Here is a 15,068-nt window from a genome sequence, read left to right as displayed (position 1 = left end):
TACATCCACAAATGCCAGTTAAAACTGTACTGTGCCAAAAGGAAGCCCTATGTTAACAGTGTCCAGAAGCGCCGTCGACTTCTCTGGGCTCGGAGGCATCTGGGATGGACCATCACACAGTGGAAACGTGTACTGTGGTCAGATGAATCAGTATTTGAGGTATTTTTTGGGAGGAATGGACGCCGTGTGCTCCGGACCAAAGAAGAAAAGGATCATCCAGACTGTTACCAGCAACAAGTCCAAAAGCCAGGGTCTGTCATGGTATGGGGTTGTGTCAGTGCCCTTGGCAAAGGTAACTTGCACTTCTGTGAAGGCACCATTAATGCTGAAAAGTACATAGAGATTTTGGAGCATAATATGCTGCCTTCAAGAAGACATCTTTTCCAGGGATGTCCATGTATATTTCAACAAGACAATGCAAAACCACATTCTGCACACATTACACAGTCCTGGCTGCGGAGGAAGAGGGTACGGGTACTTGACTGGCCTGCCTGCAGTCCCGACCTGTCTCCAATAGAGAATGTGTGGCGCATTTTGAAGTGTTGCCCACCTTAAGACTTGTTTGCAGGAAGAATGGGACAAAATTACACCTGAAACACTTCATCACTTGGTGTCTTCAGTCCCTAAACGTCTTTTAAGTGTTGTGAAAAGGAATGGCAACATTACAAAGTGGTAAATGCTTTACTGTCCCAACTTTTTTTGAAATGTGTTGCAGGTCTGAATGACAGGAAAGGATGCATATTTACAAATGACATGAAGTTGACCAGACAAAACATGAAATATTTTGTGTTCATATTGTCTGCAATGAAATACAAGTCAAAGTAAATTTAGAAATCACTTCTTTTTTTTTATTTGCGTTTTCCATACTGTCCCAACTTTTTCTGATTTGGGGTTGTAGTACAGTGAACTCATTGTCATGTTCAAGAAACCAATTTGAAATGATTCGAGCTTTGTGACATGGTGCATTATCCTGCTGGAAGTAGCCATCAGAGGATGGGTACATGGTGGTCATAAAGGGATGGACATGGTCAGAAACAATGCTCAGGTAGGCCTTGGCATTTAAACGATGCCCAATTGGCACTAAGGGGCCTAAAGTGTGCCAAGAAAACATCCCCCACACCATTACACCACCACCACCAGCCTGCACAGTGGTAACAAGGCATGATGGATCCATGTTCTCATTCTGACTCTACCATCTGAATGTCTCAACAGAAATCGAGACTCATCAGACTAGGCAACATTTTTCCAGTCTTCAACTGTCCAATTTTGGTGAGCTCGTGCAAATTGTAGCTTCTTTTTCCTATTTGTAGTGGAGATGAGTGGTACCCAGTGGGGTCTTCTGCTGTTGTAGCCCATCCGCCTCAAGGTTGTGCGTGTTGTGGCTTCACAAATGCTTTGCTGCATACCTCGGTTGTAACGAATGGTTATTTCAGTCAAAGTTGCTCTTCTATCAGCTTGAATCAGTCGGCCCATTCTCCTCTGACCTCTAGCATCAACAAGGCATTTTCGCCCACAGGACTGCCGCATACTGGATGATTTTCCCTTTTCACACCATTCTTTGTAAACCCTAGAAATGGTTGTGGGTGAAAATCCTAGTAACTGAGCAGATTGTGAAATACTCAGACCGGCCCGTCTGGCACCAACAACCATGCCACGCTCAAAATTGCTTAAATCACCTTTCTTTCCCATTCTGACATTCAGTTTGGAGTTCAGGAGATTGTCTTGACCAGGACCACACCCCTAAATGCATTGAAGCAACTGCCATGTGATTGGTTGATTAGATAATTGCATTAATGAGAAATTGAACAGGTGTTCCTAATAATCCTTTAGGTGAGTGTATATATTAGTGCTGTCAAATCGATTATACCATGGTCATTTGCCAGCATTGACAACTCAAAGCTGTTATTGATGTTTGCAGCACAATATTTGACCGGAAGGGTAAAATTAATGGTTATTTTTGTCAGTTATGTCTTGTGAGATCTAGCATTCTGCCTGCTTTGAAACAGACACAGAGATAACATTTATTTGAATTAATGAATTATAGCATATATTTTAATTAATTATCGAGAGAGTGGTAAAGGGCAGTTTCTTTCATTTGAGATCGAATGCGAAATGAAAACTGTTTTTGTCTCCAAAAGAATTAGACATAACATCACGTTTGGACTACTGTAATTCTCTGTACTGTGGCCTGCCTCAAACTACAATCTTCCGCCTGCAAATTGTCCAAACTGGCACAAAAAAGAGAGATCACATTTCTCCCATTTTAGTGACTTTACATGGGCTTCCTGTAAAGTTCAGAATCGATTTTAAAGTTGCAGTTTTTGTGTACAAGGCTCTATCTGGTGTTTCACCAAAATACATAAGTGACCGTCTGATTCCTTACACTACCCAAAGAACTCTTAGGTCCTGTAATCAGCTTCTTTTAACTGTCCCACCATGTTTTCGCTGTAAAACTAAGGGTGGTCGGGCCTTCTCTGCTGCAGTACCTAAACTCTGGAACAGTCTGCCCTTCAAAATGTGAGGTCTGCTCCTTCATCAGCCAGCTTTAAATCGGCTCTTAAATCTCTCTGTTCTCTCTGGCTCTTGATTAGATTGATATTGGTAGATTTTTATATTTATTTATTATTTGGATTGTATCGGGTCTAACGGGTCTTTTTATGCTTTCTTTTTATATGCACATTGTCTTACTGTACAGGACTTCGGCGTAACTCTGTTGCTTTTAAATGTGCTATAGAAATAAAATTTGACTTGACTTTGACTTGAGTTAAGAGAGAGAGAGAGAGAGAGAGAGAGAGAGAGAGAGAGAGATTCGTACCTGTGTCTGTTCAGCGTATCTCTCAGGATTAATCAATTTGACAGCACTAGTTCTCACTATTTGAAAGGTGTTTAAATTACCCCCAAAAATTGTTAAACTTTAAGTATACTGAATCTGATATCAACAGGTTTGTGTAGGTTTAGGGTTGGTTTGGCAGACATCATCGCCTCTATAAGATGTCTTCACTGATATAGTGCGTGTGTTTGTAACCATACAATTATCTTCAGATGTAAATTATGAACTTACTATATACACACCCTTTGAAGGTTTATGGGATGCCTCCTTGGCTGGGCCTAAACCACCACGCCTCTCCCCAGTGAATTGATAGCTGGATAGGAGAGAGGTTACAATGTTCTTAGTTATTATTATGTCCTACAAAGAGTGCATCTTTGTAATGTCCAGCAGGTTTCCAAATTTAGATTGTGTTTATTGAATTGGACTATCGACTGAACATTATGCAACCAGAAAAGTTCCAAATAATCTCAGAATATAATCAAAAAGAATGAGAAACAGGATTTAGAAAATAGGATCTAGAAACAGGATTATTCCCTTCAGAAAGTCCATTAAAGGGGATAGTTCACCCAAAAATGGAAACTCTGCCATCATTTACTCTCCCTCAAGTTGTTCACCATTGACTTCCATACGGATAATATCGGAAGGCTGTTAACTGTTTAGTTCTTTAAAATATATTTTGCCTTCAGCATAAAAAAGAAATGTACACTGGTTTGGAACAACTTGAGGGTGAGTAACGTTAAATGGTGACATTTACATGTTGGGTGAACTATCCCTTTACGAAATTATACAACATTTCCAGCTGTCATTTAATACACTCGTTTTAATCTAAAACCGAATCTCAAAGCAATTCAAATAAACTGTCCGGTTTATAACTCATATAACTTATAAAAGAAACATTAACATGTTACCTGGTTTAGTGGGTATCTCTTGACCTCTGACAGTTTGTTTATCATCTCTCGCGCTCAACACTGCTCACTTCAGCGCGAAATTTTTCTTTATTTAAAGCGAGACTGATTTTAGGAAACCTGTGTGAAAATGCGAATTTGCAAAATGTCTGCAAAAAACGGACGTAACGTTCATTTAGTAAGATTCGTTCAATCAATGACCATCTTACGATTCTACGTGGTAATGCGACTCTCTTTTTACGTTGTTTTACGAGTTTGTAGCCTTCTCTTGTCAGTTGTGTATTAAAATGCTTCAGTGATACCAAAATTTACATTTTAAACATAACTAACGTTGATTACAAGACTGCTACAAGTCGAAACGTTTTTCAAAATGTACATTAGTCGCACCTGCTGCGCTGGAGTGAGGAGGTAACCATAGCAACAACGATACGCTGCTGTGCAGTGTGCACGATTACTTTGAAAAACAGTAGCCTATTTATTTTTTATTTACTTTAAAAATAATTTATTTTTAAATAATACAAAAAAAGTTTGTAAAAAAAATTAAGAACAATGACCAAATGACATTTCGTGATGAGGATTTATGAATAATGAGAATAATGGAACCACAAGGTAACAAAAAATCCCATGTAAAAACAACAAATGTGTTCTGTAGTGCATTTCCTTCTCCTACAAATTAAGCATACAAAAATAGCTATACACTACCCACTGTATTGATAATTAAAAATAGTTTTGTGCAGCATACTTTGCAAACCCTTACGAACATTGGTTTTACTACAAATAAAAAAATAAAGACAACAAATTAACCATGGTTTTGCTACACTAACCATAGTTTAACCATAGTATTTGTAGTAAAACTGTGGTTATATAATGGCAATCAATTCGCCAAAAAAACACGGTTATACTTTTACCATAGTAAAACCATGGTTCGTTTTCGTAAAGTTCACTATGAACATACGTCTCCTGACACATCACATAATTGACGGTTTAACTACTGGAATAACATGCCACAGAGTGGCATTCACTCACTGTTACGTGATAAAAACCTTATTATATATTAATCAAACGATTGCAAAGTCGTTTTAAGTGTTACTTGTATATTTTGTTTAGCTAATGTAATATAATCTAACTCAGCGTTGGTGGAACTCAAACGCGATTGTCGGTTTATAGTCGGACTATTTTTAATGTGACACAAGCAGTTGCACATGTGTTTCCTAGTGGTTGTTTTGGCTCAATTCAAACACTGTGAGTAGTTACACTTCACAATCTTTCTTCGTTAGTTTTTTATTTCTTAATTGTACCTGATTGTACTTTGTAATGTGACGCCATTGAAAACGCAGTCAGATAGCTCTCATTGTGACTTAAACATTTATATATGTTCTAACTTAGGCATTTATGTGATATTATTTACTGCACAACATGTATTCAGACATTCACTCTCACATTTATCACTGGATTTATCACTGGCATTTTGCTGCAAAAACATTCATTTGAAACATTTTTAAACAGTCCCTTTATTTCTATTGCAGATTTTAGCCCTTCATGTGCTCTCCCCTCCACTAGACTGTCAGAATGAAGCAAAACGGTGCACAAACAGACAGAGAGAGCCTCTATCTGGAGGTGTCCAGTGTGAACGGAGCCGTGTCTCTCCCCCTGCACTCCTCTATCGTCCTCTTCCTCCTCTCCTACACAGAGTGCTCATCTTTCCACGTCTACCTGGTCACAGCTCAAGCAGACATCCTGCCGGCCCTGTCAGGGCTGGTGCCCGGGGGTCTCGCTGTCTCTGAGGTGAGGAGGGACGAGCTGCCGGGGCTGGTTAGGATGTGTCGTCTCCCGGCTGCACTGGAGCCTGAGGTTTGCTTTTGCAGAGCCGGCCTGGCTGTCGTACTAAGACACATCATTCAGAGCGCATGCCAGCTGATGCCAGGCCGCAGGGATGTGGCGTCCCTCTTAGGCTTCAAGAACACCTGTCTCAAGGCTTGTGCTGAGGTGAGATTGCAATATCAAAACAACCAGATCTTAAAATCCCATTGCATAGTCATCAGTGTGAACTAATGGGGTTGACATGTTTTGACAGGCACGGTCACTTACATTTTGGAGGTCAACATCACAGAATCACACATTCAAATGCTGATATTTGAGCTCAGTGCTTTCAGATAGTAGCTATAAGGCATAACAGAAGCTTTGGTTGCTCCTCTTATTCTTTTTTTTGCTGTCTTTAGAGCCTTGGGCTGTCACTGGGACAGGTGTGATGTCTCAAGTCACCCGTTTCTGTAATGTCTGTCAGATAGTAGCAACATTTATGGTTTTAAACTGCCTTAAAGCAATTCAGCATTTTTGGGAAGCTTTTGTTGTGTGTCAGTCATCCTACTACAATTTCAAAAGTACGTCATGGGTCATATCGGATGTTTGGGATGACAAATATCTATTTAAATTTACTGCACTGTTGTTATTGTTAACTGAGTCTGCAACTGTTAAATATTTGGTTATTGTTATAAAGCTCAGTACAATACTAATATATATATTACAATTTCAAATGTACGTCATCAATATGATGTTTGGGATGAAAAATATCTATTTTAAGTATATACTTAAAATTCCTAAGTTTGGTCAAAAGTTTGGAGTCCTTAAGATTTTTGTAATGTTTTTGAAAGAAGTCACCAAGGCTCCATTTTTTTTGTATCCAAATATACAGTCAAAACAGTGAAATATTATTACAATTTAATATCACAGTTTTCTCTTTGAATATATTTTAGAATGTGATTTATTCCTGTGATCAAAGCTAAATTTTTTGCATCACTACTCCAGTCGTCAGTGTCACATGATCCTTCATAAATCACTCTAATATGATGATTTGTTGCTCAAGAAACATTTGAAAACAGTTTTTGTTGCTTAATATTTTTGTGGAAACGGTTGAATTTTTCCGGGATTGTTTGATGAATAGAAAGTTCAAAAGAACACCATTAGTTAAAAGACAAATATTGTCTAATATTGTAAAAATGTATTGTCGTTACTGGCACTTTTGATCATTTTAATGCATCTTCTCTGAATAAAAGTAATAATTTTTAAAATCTTGCTTTCACTACCATTCAAAGAGCAAAAAAACGTTTTCAGCCGTGATAATACTAAGAAAAGTTTCTTAATGAATCCAAACTTCCAGTTGTGTAAATTTAAAATTAAAAGCTCATTCAAAATATGAATATATATATAATAGTATATTAATAATACTACAGCAACCCTGCTTTACAGTAGAGATGAACGTTTGATGTTAGCACATTTTTCTTATTTTTTTCTATCGACCATTATTGAATATGTAACTGTTTCTGCTTGTTTTAAGATTTATATCAATTATCCAGCACTTATTTTATCGGTTATTATTGACCATAACAATAATGATCAGTCTTTCAGTATTGGCCAGTTCAGTATCAGTGCATTTATAGTTTGCTTAATTATATGAAACTCTGGATACTTACAAAGGCATGTCAGATCTACCATCTACTTTTAAAATGTATTTCACTACAGATTACAAAATGCATGCATTAAAAATGTATTTGTAATGTATTTCGTTAGGTTACACAAGTTTTGTAACTTAATCTAAATATTTTAAAATGCTTTGGAATACTAATAAGGTATGTAACACAAAGGGGCCACCAAACATAGGACTTTCTTCTGCATATTATTTTAAACAACATCAGTTTTCCACAGTATTTCTTGAAGCAAACAATCTTTAATGCAGACGATCTTAGAAAAAAGAAAAACAATATGGATAGTCAAGAAGGCAACACGATGCATTTAGATCTGGGGTGTGTAAACTGTTTGAATTGGATAAACAGGGGAAATATTGTACTTATTTTCTCTTCTGGGAAACATGTAGTTATTAGCTTCTGAAGGCCAGTATTAAAGGAAAAAATAGGATCTTTAAACAAAATAAGAAATGTATACATCCTGTTCAAAAGTTTTCACCCCCTACTCTTAATGCATGGTTTTTCATGGAAACTTGTTTCGCCACTAAATATATATATAAATTTAAGAAAAGATAGGTATTTGCTGTTTTTTTTTGTGCAACTTTATAACGTGCTATTTTTTAGCTATCTTTTTATCTGAACTTTATAACTTGCTAACTTTTTAGTTATAAAGTCAGAATTGCATGATATAAATTTTTTTTTTATTTTTTTTTTACTTTTTTTCAATTCAGAGAAAAAAGCCCCCCCCCCCCCCTCCCATAATTGGCTATTATAACTCGCAATCACGAGTGTAGATATACACAATTATCAGAAAAAAAGTCAGAATTGTGAGATAAAAAGTTGCAATTACCTGAACAAATTACTTAACATGAAACATGAAAACAGTCGTGGGTTATCAGCAAGGGTTTGTAAATTTTTTTAATGTGGCAATTTGTTCTCTTATTTTGTTACAATTAAAATTTTGCATATTCTACAAGGGTATGAAACTTTTGAGCAAAAATGTATTAGGGGTCGACCGATATGGATTTTTTAGTGCTGATGCCGATACCGATTTTTTTTCATCAGCCTTAACCGATGACCGATACGGGCTGCCGATTTTCGTGCGCCGATATTTGGAGCCGATACTGCTTTTACTCCTTAAATTTACATCATAAAAATGACACAATGATCATGATAACAATTTAAAATTTACAATTTAAAAAAGGAACATTTATTGAACTACTAAAAACTATATTTAACAAATAGTAAAAACAGGTGAGGTAGAACAAGAAAAAAAAGTTAATTTGTGAAAATAAATTTTGAAAGTAAACATTTAAGCATAAATAAAATAATTACACTATTGCACACAGTATCAACAAGCAAGCAGCATAATAAAGTGCACACTGACTGTACTATACTTAATTTTAAAACGATTTACAACCTAGTAATTTAATGGTTATAGGTGCACTTAAATTAATCTCTTGTAGAGCAACACCAGCGGTAATTCAGGAAAAAATCTCCCAGTGCTCCACATGAAACTTCAGTCTTTCAACCTTTTACCATCGTGTCAATTCTCAATTGATTTTTTGATTAATATGCGCGAGGGAGGGAGAGCAAGACAGTTTGAAGACGGTGAGAGCTGCCTGTGGACGTCTGTCTGTAAATAATGCCGGGGAAAAAATATCGGCGAAAAAATATCGGCGAACGCAGCAGCCTTGTATCGGCCAATGCCGATACACGTAAAAATCGCAAATATCGGCCGGCCGATATATCAGTCTAACACTAAAATGTTTCTTAGGATGCTTTTGCAGTGTCAGAGTCAGAGAATCACCAATTGCTGTTTACATGAATTGCCTGTTACAGTTTACATTGAATTGTAATCAAGCAGCAACCTCCTGCAGTTTCTCTTGAAGCCAATACGGAAGTGCTTCAAACTGCAATTCATCGACTGGCCACAAGGGACAGGCTCCAGAAGGGAGCAGAATCTCATTGAGCCCCATGTTAAAATGGCCAGTTTTAGAGCAGCATAAAACATGTTTACAGCCTGGTACAAATTGTGCTTTTGGTCTATACGGCTCATTTTGCCCTTCATGAAAACTGTGAGGGGGGTGAATTTTTTTATGACTCATTCGTTTACATTATATAAAGCCTTAAAGTTCTGCATAATTAAGGACGTGGCCACTTCGAGCGACAGTTGGATAGCCATTTATCTGCTGTCTGTTAGTCATCGCGTCACCTCAGCTGCACCCACGTCCCGCCTTTTTGCCCATTTTCTGTTATCCGGGAGTGACGCGCGATGACGCGCTGCCAAGATGGCAACGGCCATCTCGTCCATACTTTGCGCTTCAGAACGGCTCATCAGAATCCTATGGGTGACGTCACGGACACTACGTCCATATTTTTTTACAGTCTATGATTGTAATGTAATGTTTTTTTTTCTTCATTTAAACATTAAAGTAATCACTTTGGTATTCTAAGGCCCCTTTCACACCTACCTTGTTTGGTCTGGATTTTTTGACTTTTCAGTTTGGTCTGAATCAAAATTACAGGTGTGAAACCTCCCCGAAAAGATGCGCAATATGTCAGAATGATTTTGACCACTTCATTAAGTTTTGTTTTGTAGAAAGCCTTTCTTTAAAGTGTATTTCATTTTGTATAAATTGTATCTTAATTTTAATCAATGTTTCATCAGCCAATTGCCTGGATTTAATAAATAAGAATCAAATAGGCTATAGCAGACAACAGTTGTGACATGGAGGCGCCGGAGCGATCAATTGCATTGATCTTGAACATGTTTCATAAACAAACCGAAACTCAGCAGCTACTTGCCTCACAGACTGTAATAAAATATATGTATAGAAAGCTTGGAAAGTCCATTTTTAAACAAAACAATTCGAAACGAAAAGAAATAGTCAAGCAATGGGCACTGTTCACTAGTGGCAACGATATGCGTCTGTTCATTCATTCTTGTCAAAGGCGCTGACGTCAGACGCACTTCCTTTTACAAACCAATCAATGTCAAGATGCCGCCCACATAGATGATGACGACAGGACGCATGTGTGTCATGCAATGTGAAACCAAACCAAAACTAACCAAATGTATAAAATGTATCAAAACATGAGCTTTGGTTTGGACCTTGATGCGGACTTTCAGGTGTGAAAAACGCCCTAAAATACTTTTCGGATGTAATTCGATTACCACCTATTTAAAATGTGACTTTAATGAAATACTGTTACGCAAATGTTGTATTTTAAGTATGTAACTAAGTTAAACGTATTCTGTTACTCCCCAACCCTGTTATTAAATGACTGTCATTTGCTCCTCAGGTGAGTCAGTGGACTAGACTATGTGAGCTGGACATTCCCTCTGCAGTGGAGGAACACTTACGAAACCCAGAAGACCAGATGTGTCGACTTCCTGCAGCGGTCCTGAACTTAGAGAAAAGGTTAGGGGAACCCGTCAAGGTCCACAATGATGACAAGATTCGCAGACAGAAGCTACAGCAGCAGAAGAAGAGTGATTCTCAGCTAAAAGCCCTCGGCACAGAGAGGGAGGGCCAGCTGAATGAATCCCATCCTGGAGTTGAGCTCAGTGCTGCTCTGGCGAAGCTCTCTGCGGATGCGGTTCCTTCTCCCTCCACCAGAGAGAGCTCTGACATCAGGAAAGTCAAGAGCACAGAGCTGCCGGAGCTGGAGCATGTGTTTGCAGAAGGCCTGTATTTCACCCTCACTGATGTCGTCCTGCTGCCCTGCATCCATCAATACCTGGTAAAAACAAACAAATCGAAAGCAGTTTTTATCTCATTACTTGTAAATCACTGTTCCTCGCAAACAGAGCCAATCGTTCATTTGTTTTTGTAATAGAGTAGACGTTTGAGGCTCACAGGTGCTTTCAAGCTATATCAAACACACAAGTCTCTCGTGCCCCTTTGACTTCTCCTACTTCAAGGTGATTCTCCCAGTCCTGCATTAAATAAGGCCAGTGTTTTCAATTGAAATGGATCAGTTTTGTGTGTAGGACTGTGAATTAGATTCATTGCTGTGTAATGTCCCTGAACTCTTTCACTCTCTGAGCTTGACACAGTTTGACGGCAGTATTTGTTAGACTATTACTCATCAGTGGTATTTGCTTTATAAAAGCCTGTTCACAACATGAATTATAACTATACACTCTTTAAAATAATGATTCTTTATTGGCCTCGATGGTTCCATGGAACCTTTCCATTGCACAAAATGTTCTTTATAGTGGAATAAGGTTTTTTCGATTGTTAAAATGTTCTTTATACTAAGAAAAAGATTATTTTATCAACTGAACTGAAATGTTCTTTAGGGAACCTAAAATGGTGAAATGTGAATAAAAGCTTAAATTAATTTGTTCATCATAAAAGTGATCGAGTTGGACTAAACCGCTCAATACATATGTGTTAGTTTTATGATCTCTTTACGGACTTTTTGAAGCGTCAAAGTGGTAGTTGCGTAGCTGTATATGGAGAGTAGTGAACTGGCTCAGATTTTATTAAAAATATCTTCATTTGTGTTACGAAGATGAAGGACAATCTTTAAGATCTGTTCATACCAAGGACAATAACTATGACAATAAAGTGTTTAGAATCGTTCTAATTCTATGAGAATAGAAAGTCCACGCCACAGCTAGAACTATAACAAAACAGAGGAACAATATTGTAATTTATTTAATTTTTTTAGAAGCTGATGATTGAAAAAAATATTGACAGCCAATCAGAATCATCCCTGCATATAATTAGATTATTTTGGTTTGGTTGGAGGTGTTAAAGGGTTAGTTCATCCAAAAATGAAAATTAGCCCATGATTTACTCACCCTAAAGTCATCCTAGGTGTATATGACATTCTTCTTTCAGACAAATAAAGTTATAATAAAAAAGTCCTGGCTCTTCCAAGCTTTATAATGGCAGTGAATTGTTTCGTTTTTTAAATTCCATAAAAGTGCATCTATCCATCATATAACTGCTCCACACGGCTCCGGGCCTTCTGAAGCGAAGTGGCGTGTTTGTGTAAGAAAAATATCCATATTTAAAACTTTATAGACTAAAATAACTAACTTACGGCGGAAAGCTGTACGCAATATAACTTATGGCCTGACGTGATGTATAGAAACATCACAAGCTTTGACGCCTCTTGCTGATAGTGCTGGCAACGCACTCAAGCCCCTCTTCTCTTATATCGAAATCCTCCGCCATTTCTCTTTAAAGGTCCCATGGCATGAAATTGTCATTTTATGAGGTATTTCAACATGAATATGAGTTCCCCTAGCCTGAATATTGTCCCCAAGTGGATAGAAATGTTGATCGGTGTAAAACCGAGTTCTGGCTGTCTTTCTCTGCCTTTGAGAAAATGACAGGCCAGACGAGCCAATCCTGAAGTCTCCTGTTTTGACGTCCACACAGGAACGGTTTCCTCCCTTTCCTCCGCCCAGAGAATCTGGCACGCCCATGCAAACGCTATATTTGTCCTCGAGAGATCATGGCTTGTGAACAAGTGAATGCTGGCAGTTTCTCAGTGTTTGGATGTAATGAAAACAGAAGTCTTTTTTCAGTTCCTTCTGATCTGTGATCAATGATTTCTTATGTGTAGCTAATTATTTATTATTCGTGCACACACTGCGGCTTCTCTCTCTCCCGACAGAACGGTGTTTTCTATCTTGTGAGTCAGTGTTTTTGTACGTCCTCGTCGCGTCTATCTGTTCTACAATGTGCATACAGTCATGAGTTTCTGCTCAACATCGGCAGACTCACATCTCTTTAGAGATAAACCTCACGCACGCCGAGGCTCGGGCTGCACTGGCCGGCCGGCCTTCAACATCCCCGACCCCCAGTACTGCATCTGGCCCACAGCGGAGGCACAAAACGCGGCGTGAGATTAAGCAGAAGGGGGGTAAGCGTGAGGGTATCCGGCTAGGCTAGCCAGCTTTCCCCACAATAAACTGGATTACATTCGATTACTGCTGTTGTGTCTTTGTTTGCGCTGTGTACTCAATGCGTGTCACTGACGCTTTTCATATGATAGGAACATATCTAAAAATAATGGTATTATCAACACTTACTCGTAACTCGTTCATCTCGACAGCTGTAATGGTACTTTGCATGTGTTACAAAGTTGGTAATAATGATGAAGACGGACTCGGCGTGACTGGGACTCGTGTTTATTCAGAACTCTCAGATACAAACACAATAAACTCGCGCTGACAGACAGCGCTCTCACAACTCAGTAGTTACTATAAATAACTTTGTTAGCAATCGCTCCGTCTCTGGTACATTAGTGATGTCCGGTTCGCAAACGAATCATTCTTTTGAATCGGTTCTTTTTAGTGAACCGAACCAGTTCACTAAATCGGACTGAATCGTTCTAAACGGTTCGCGTCTCGAGTCAGCGCTGATCCATAATTTACTAAAGTTACTAACTTTCTGACATGAGTGACAGCCCCTCCGACTAGAAATAAACTAATAACCTGAAGTATATGCTGTAACTACAACAGTTCACTGAACTGAGACATGCTGAGAGAACTGATGAAAAGTGAACTCAGGTCCATCCGTCTCTCTGGCAGCAGCTCATGCGCCGTAGACCTCGTTAAACCACGCCCCCTCCGCTCATTTCAAATGCAAAGATGTCAGACAATCACAACAGTGGGCGTTTTTACTGAAGTCTCACAGCAGACACGCCTCTTGAAACAGGGCATTCAGCCACAGGGCAAACAGCAGTATAGGAAAAATGCCTTTTATTTCTAAATTATGACATTTTATGATGTAAAAATCATACTACAAAAGATCTCATGACTGTTCTTAACACTTTTGATTTGACACAACATGTTCACGGACCCACACATGATCGTGGACACACTCTAGATTTACTTATCAGTAAGGGTCTAAATATTTAATCGATAGTTATTAAGGATGTGGCACTGTCTGATCATTTCTGTATTTTCTTTGATATATCAATCTCTCCTGCCATTGAAACTAGATCTGTCTCTGTCAAAAAGAGATGCTTAAATGAGAACACTAGTGTGCTGTTTATGAAGGCTATATCTCTAACACCAAGCATATCTGCAGACTCTGTTGATTTTCTCCTTGACTCTTTTAACTCAAAAGTTAAGGGTGTAATTGATGATATTGCTCCTGTAAAAGCCAGGAAAAAGAGTGGCAAACAAAAAGCACCCTGGAGAAACTCAACAGCAGTGCAATTAATGAAAAGACAATGCAGGAAATCGGAACGCATGTGGTGAAAGACAAAACTTGTAGTCCATTACAACATCTATAAAGACAGTCTTCGTGCTTTCAATGTGGAACTAGGCAAAGCTAGACAGACCTTCTTTTCAAATATTATAAACAGAAACATAAACAACACGCGCACTCTTTTTGCTACTGTTGAGAGACTAACAAACCCCCCGAGTCACATTCCCAGTGAAATGCTCTCAGACAGCAAATGTAGTGAGTTTGCTTCCTTCTTCTCAGAGAAAATCAATAATATCAGAAATGCGATCAGTACATCCTTGAGTTGCTCTGAGGTGAGTCAGAGACCACAACCTCAGAAAGTTATTATGACTGATTTCGAAGCAATTGATGGTAAAATTTTAGAAGAAACAGTACAGCACCTTAAAACATCAATCTGCGCCCTTGACACACTCCCCACTTCTTTTTTCAAAAGTGTGTTTAACTGTTTAGAAGCAGATCTCCTAGAAGTGGTAAACGCCTCACTTCTTTCTGGGACTTTTCCAAACTCCCTAAAAACTGCAGTAGTAAAGCCTCTCCTGAAAAAGAGAAATCTGGAAAACTCCATATTGAGCAACTACAGGCCAATCTCAAATCTTCCCTTCATAGGCAAGATCATTGAAAAAGTTGTTTTCAGTCAGCTGAACAAATT

At 38.4% G+C, this 15,068-nt stretch overlaps 1 protein-coding gene across 3 annotated transcripts in view; it reads left to right on the top strand.

Annotated features, from left to right (window-relative positions):
* Positions 1-4,904: 4,904 nt before the first annotated feature.
* Positions 4,905-15,068, top strand: part of gstcd (glutathione S-transferase, C-terminal domain containing) — a 72,052-nt gene continuing 61,888 nt past the window's right edge. Inside the window, exons 1-3 of one of the 3 annotated variants that reach the window (XM_079812197.1) lie at positions 4,905-4,977; positions 5,262-5,721; positions 10,503-10,943. In XM_079812197.1, the coding sequence (XP_079668323.1) occupies positions 5,305-5,721; positions 10,503-10,943 (858 nt within the window). In that variant the 5' untranslated portion in view covers positions 4,905-4,977; positions 5,262-5,304. The remainder of the gene's footprint in view (positions 4,978-5,261; positions 5,722-10,502; positions 10,944-15,068) is intronic. The other 2 variants (XM_079812198.1, XR_013816179.1) reach the window with 2 other exon arrangements.

Source organism: Gobio gobio (genome assembly GCF_949357685.1).
Source record: "Gobio gobio genome assembly, chromosome: 3".
Classification (NCBI taxonomy): domain Eukaryota; kingdom Metazoa; phylum Chordata; class Actinopteri; order Cypriniformes; family Gobionidae; genus Gobio; species Gobio gobio.
Note: the sequence above shows the minus strand (reverse complement) of the source record. Positions and strands in the feature narration are given on the sequence as shown.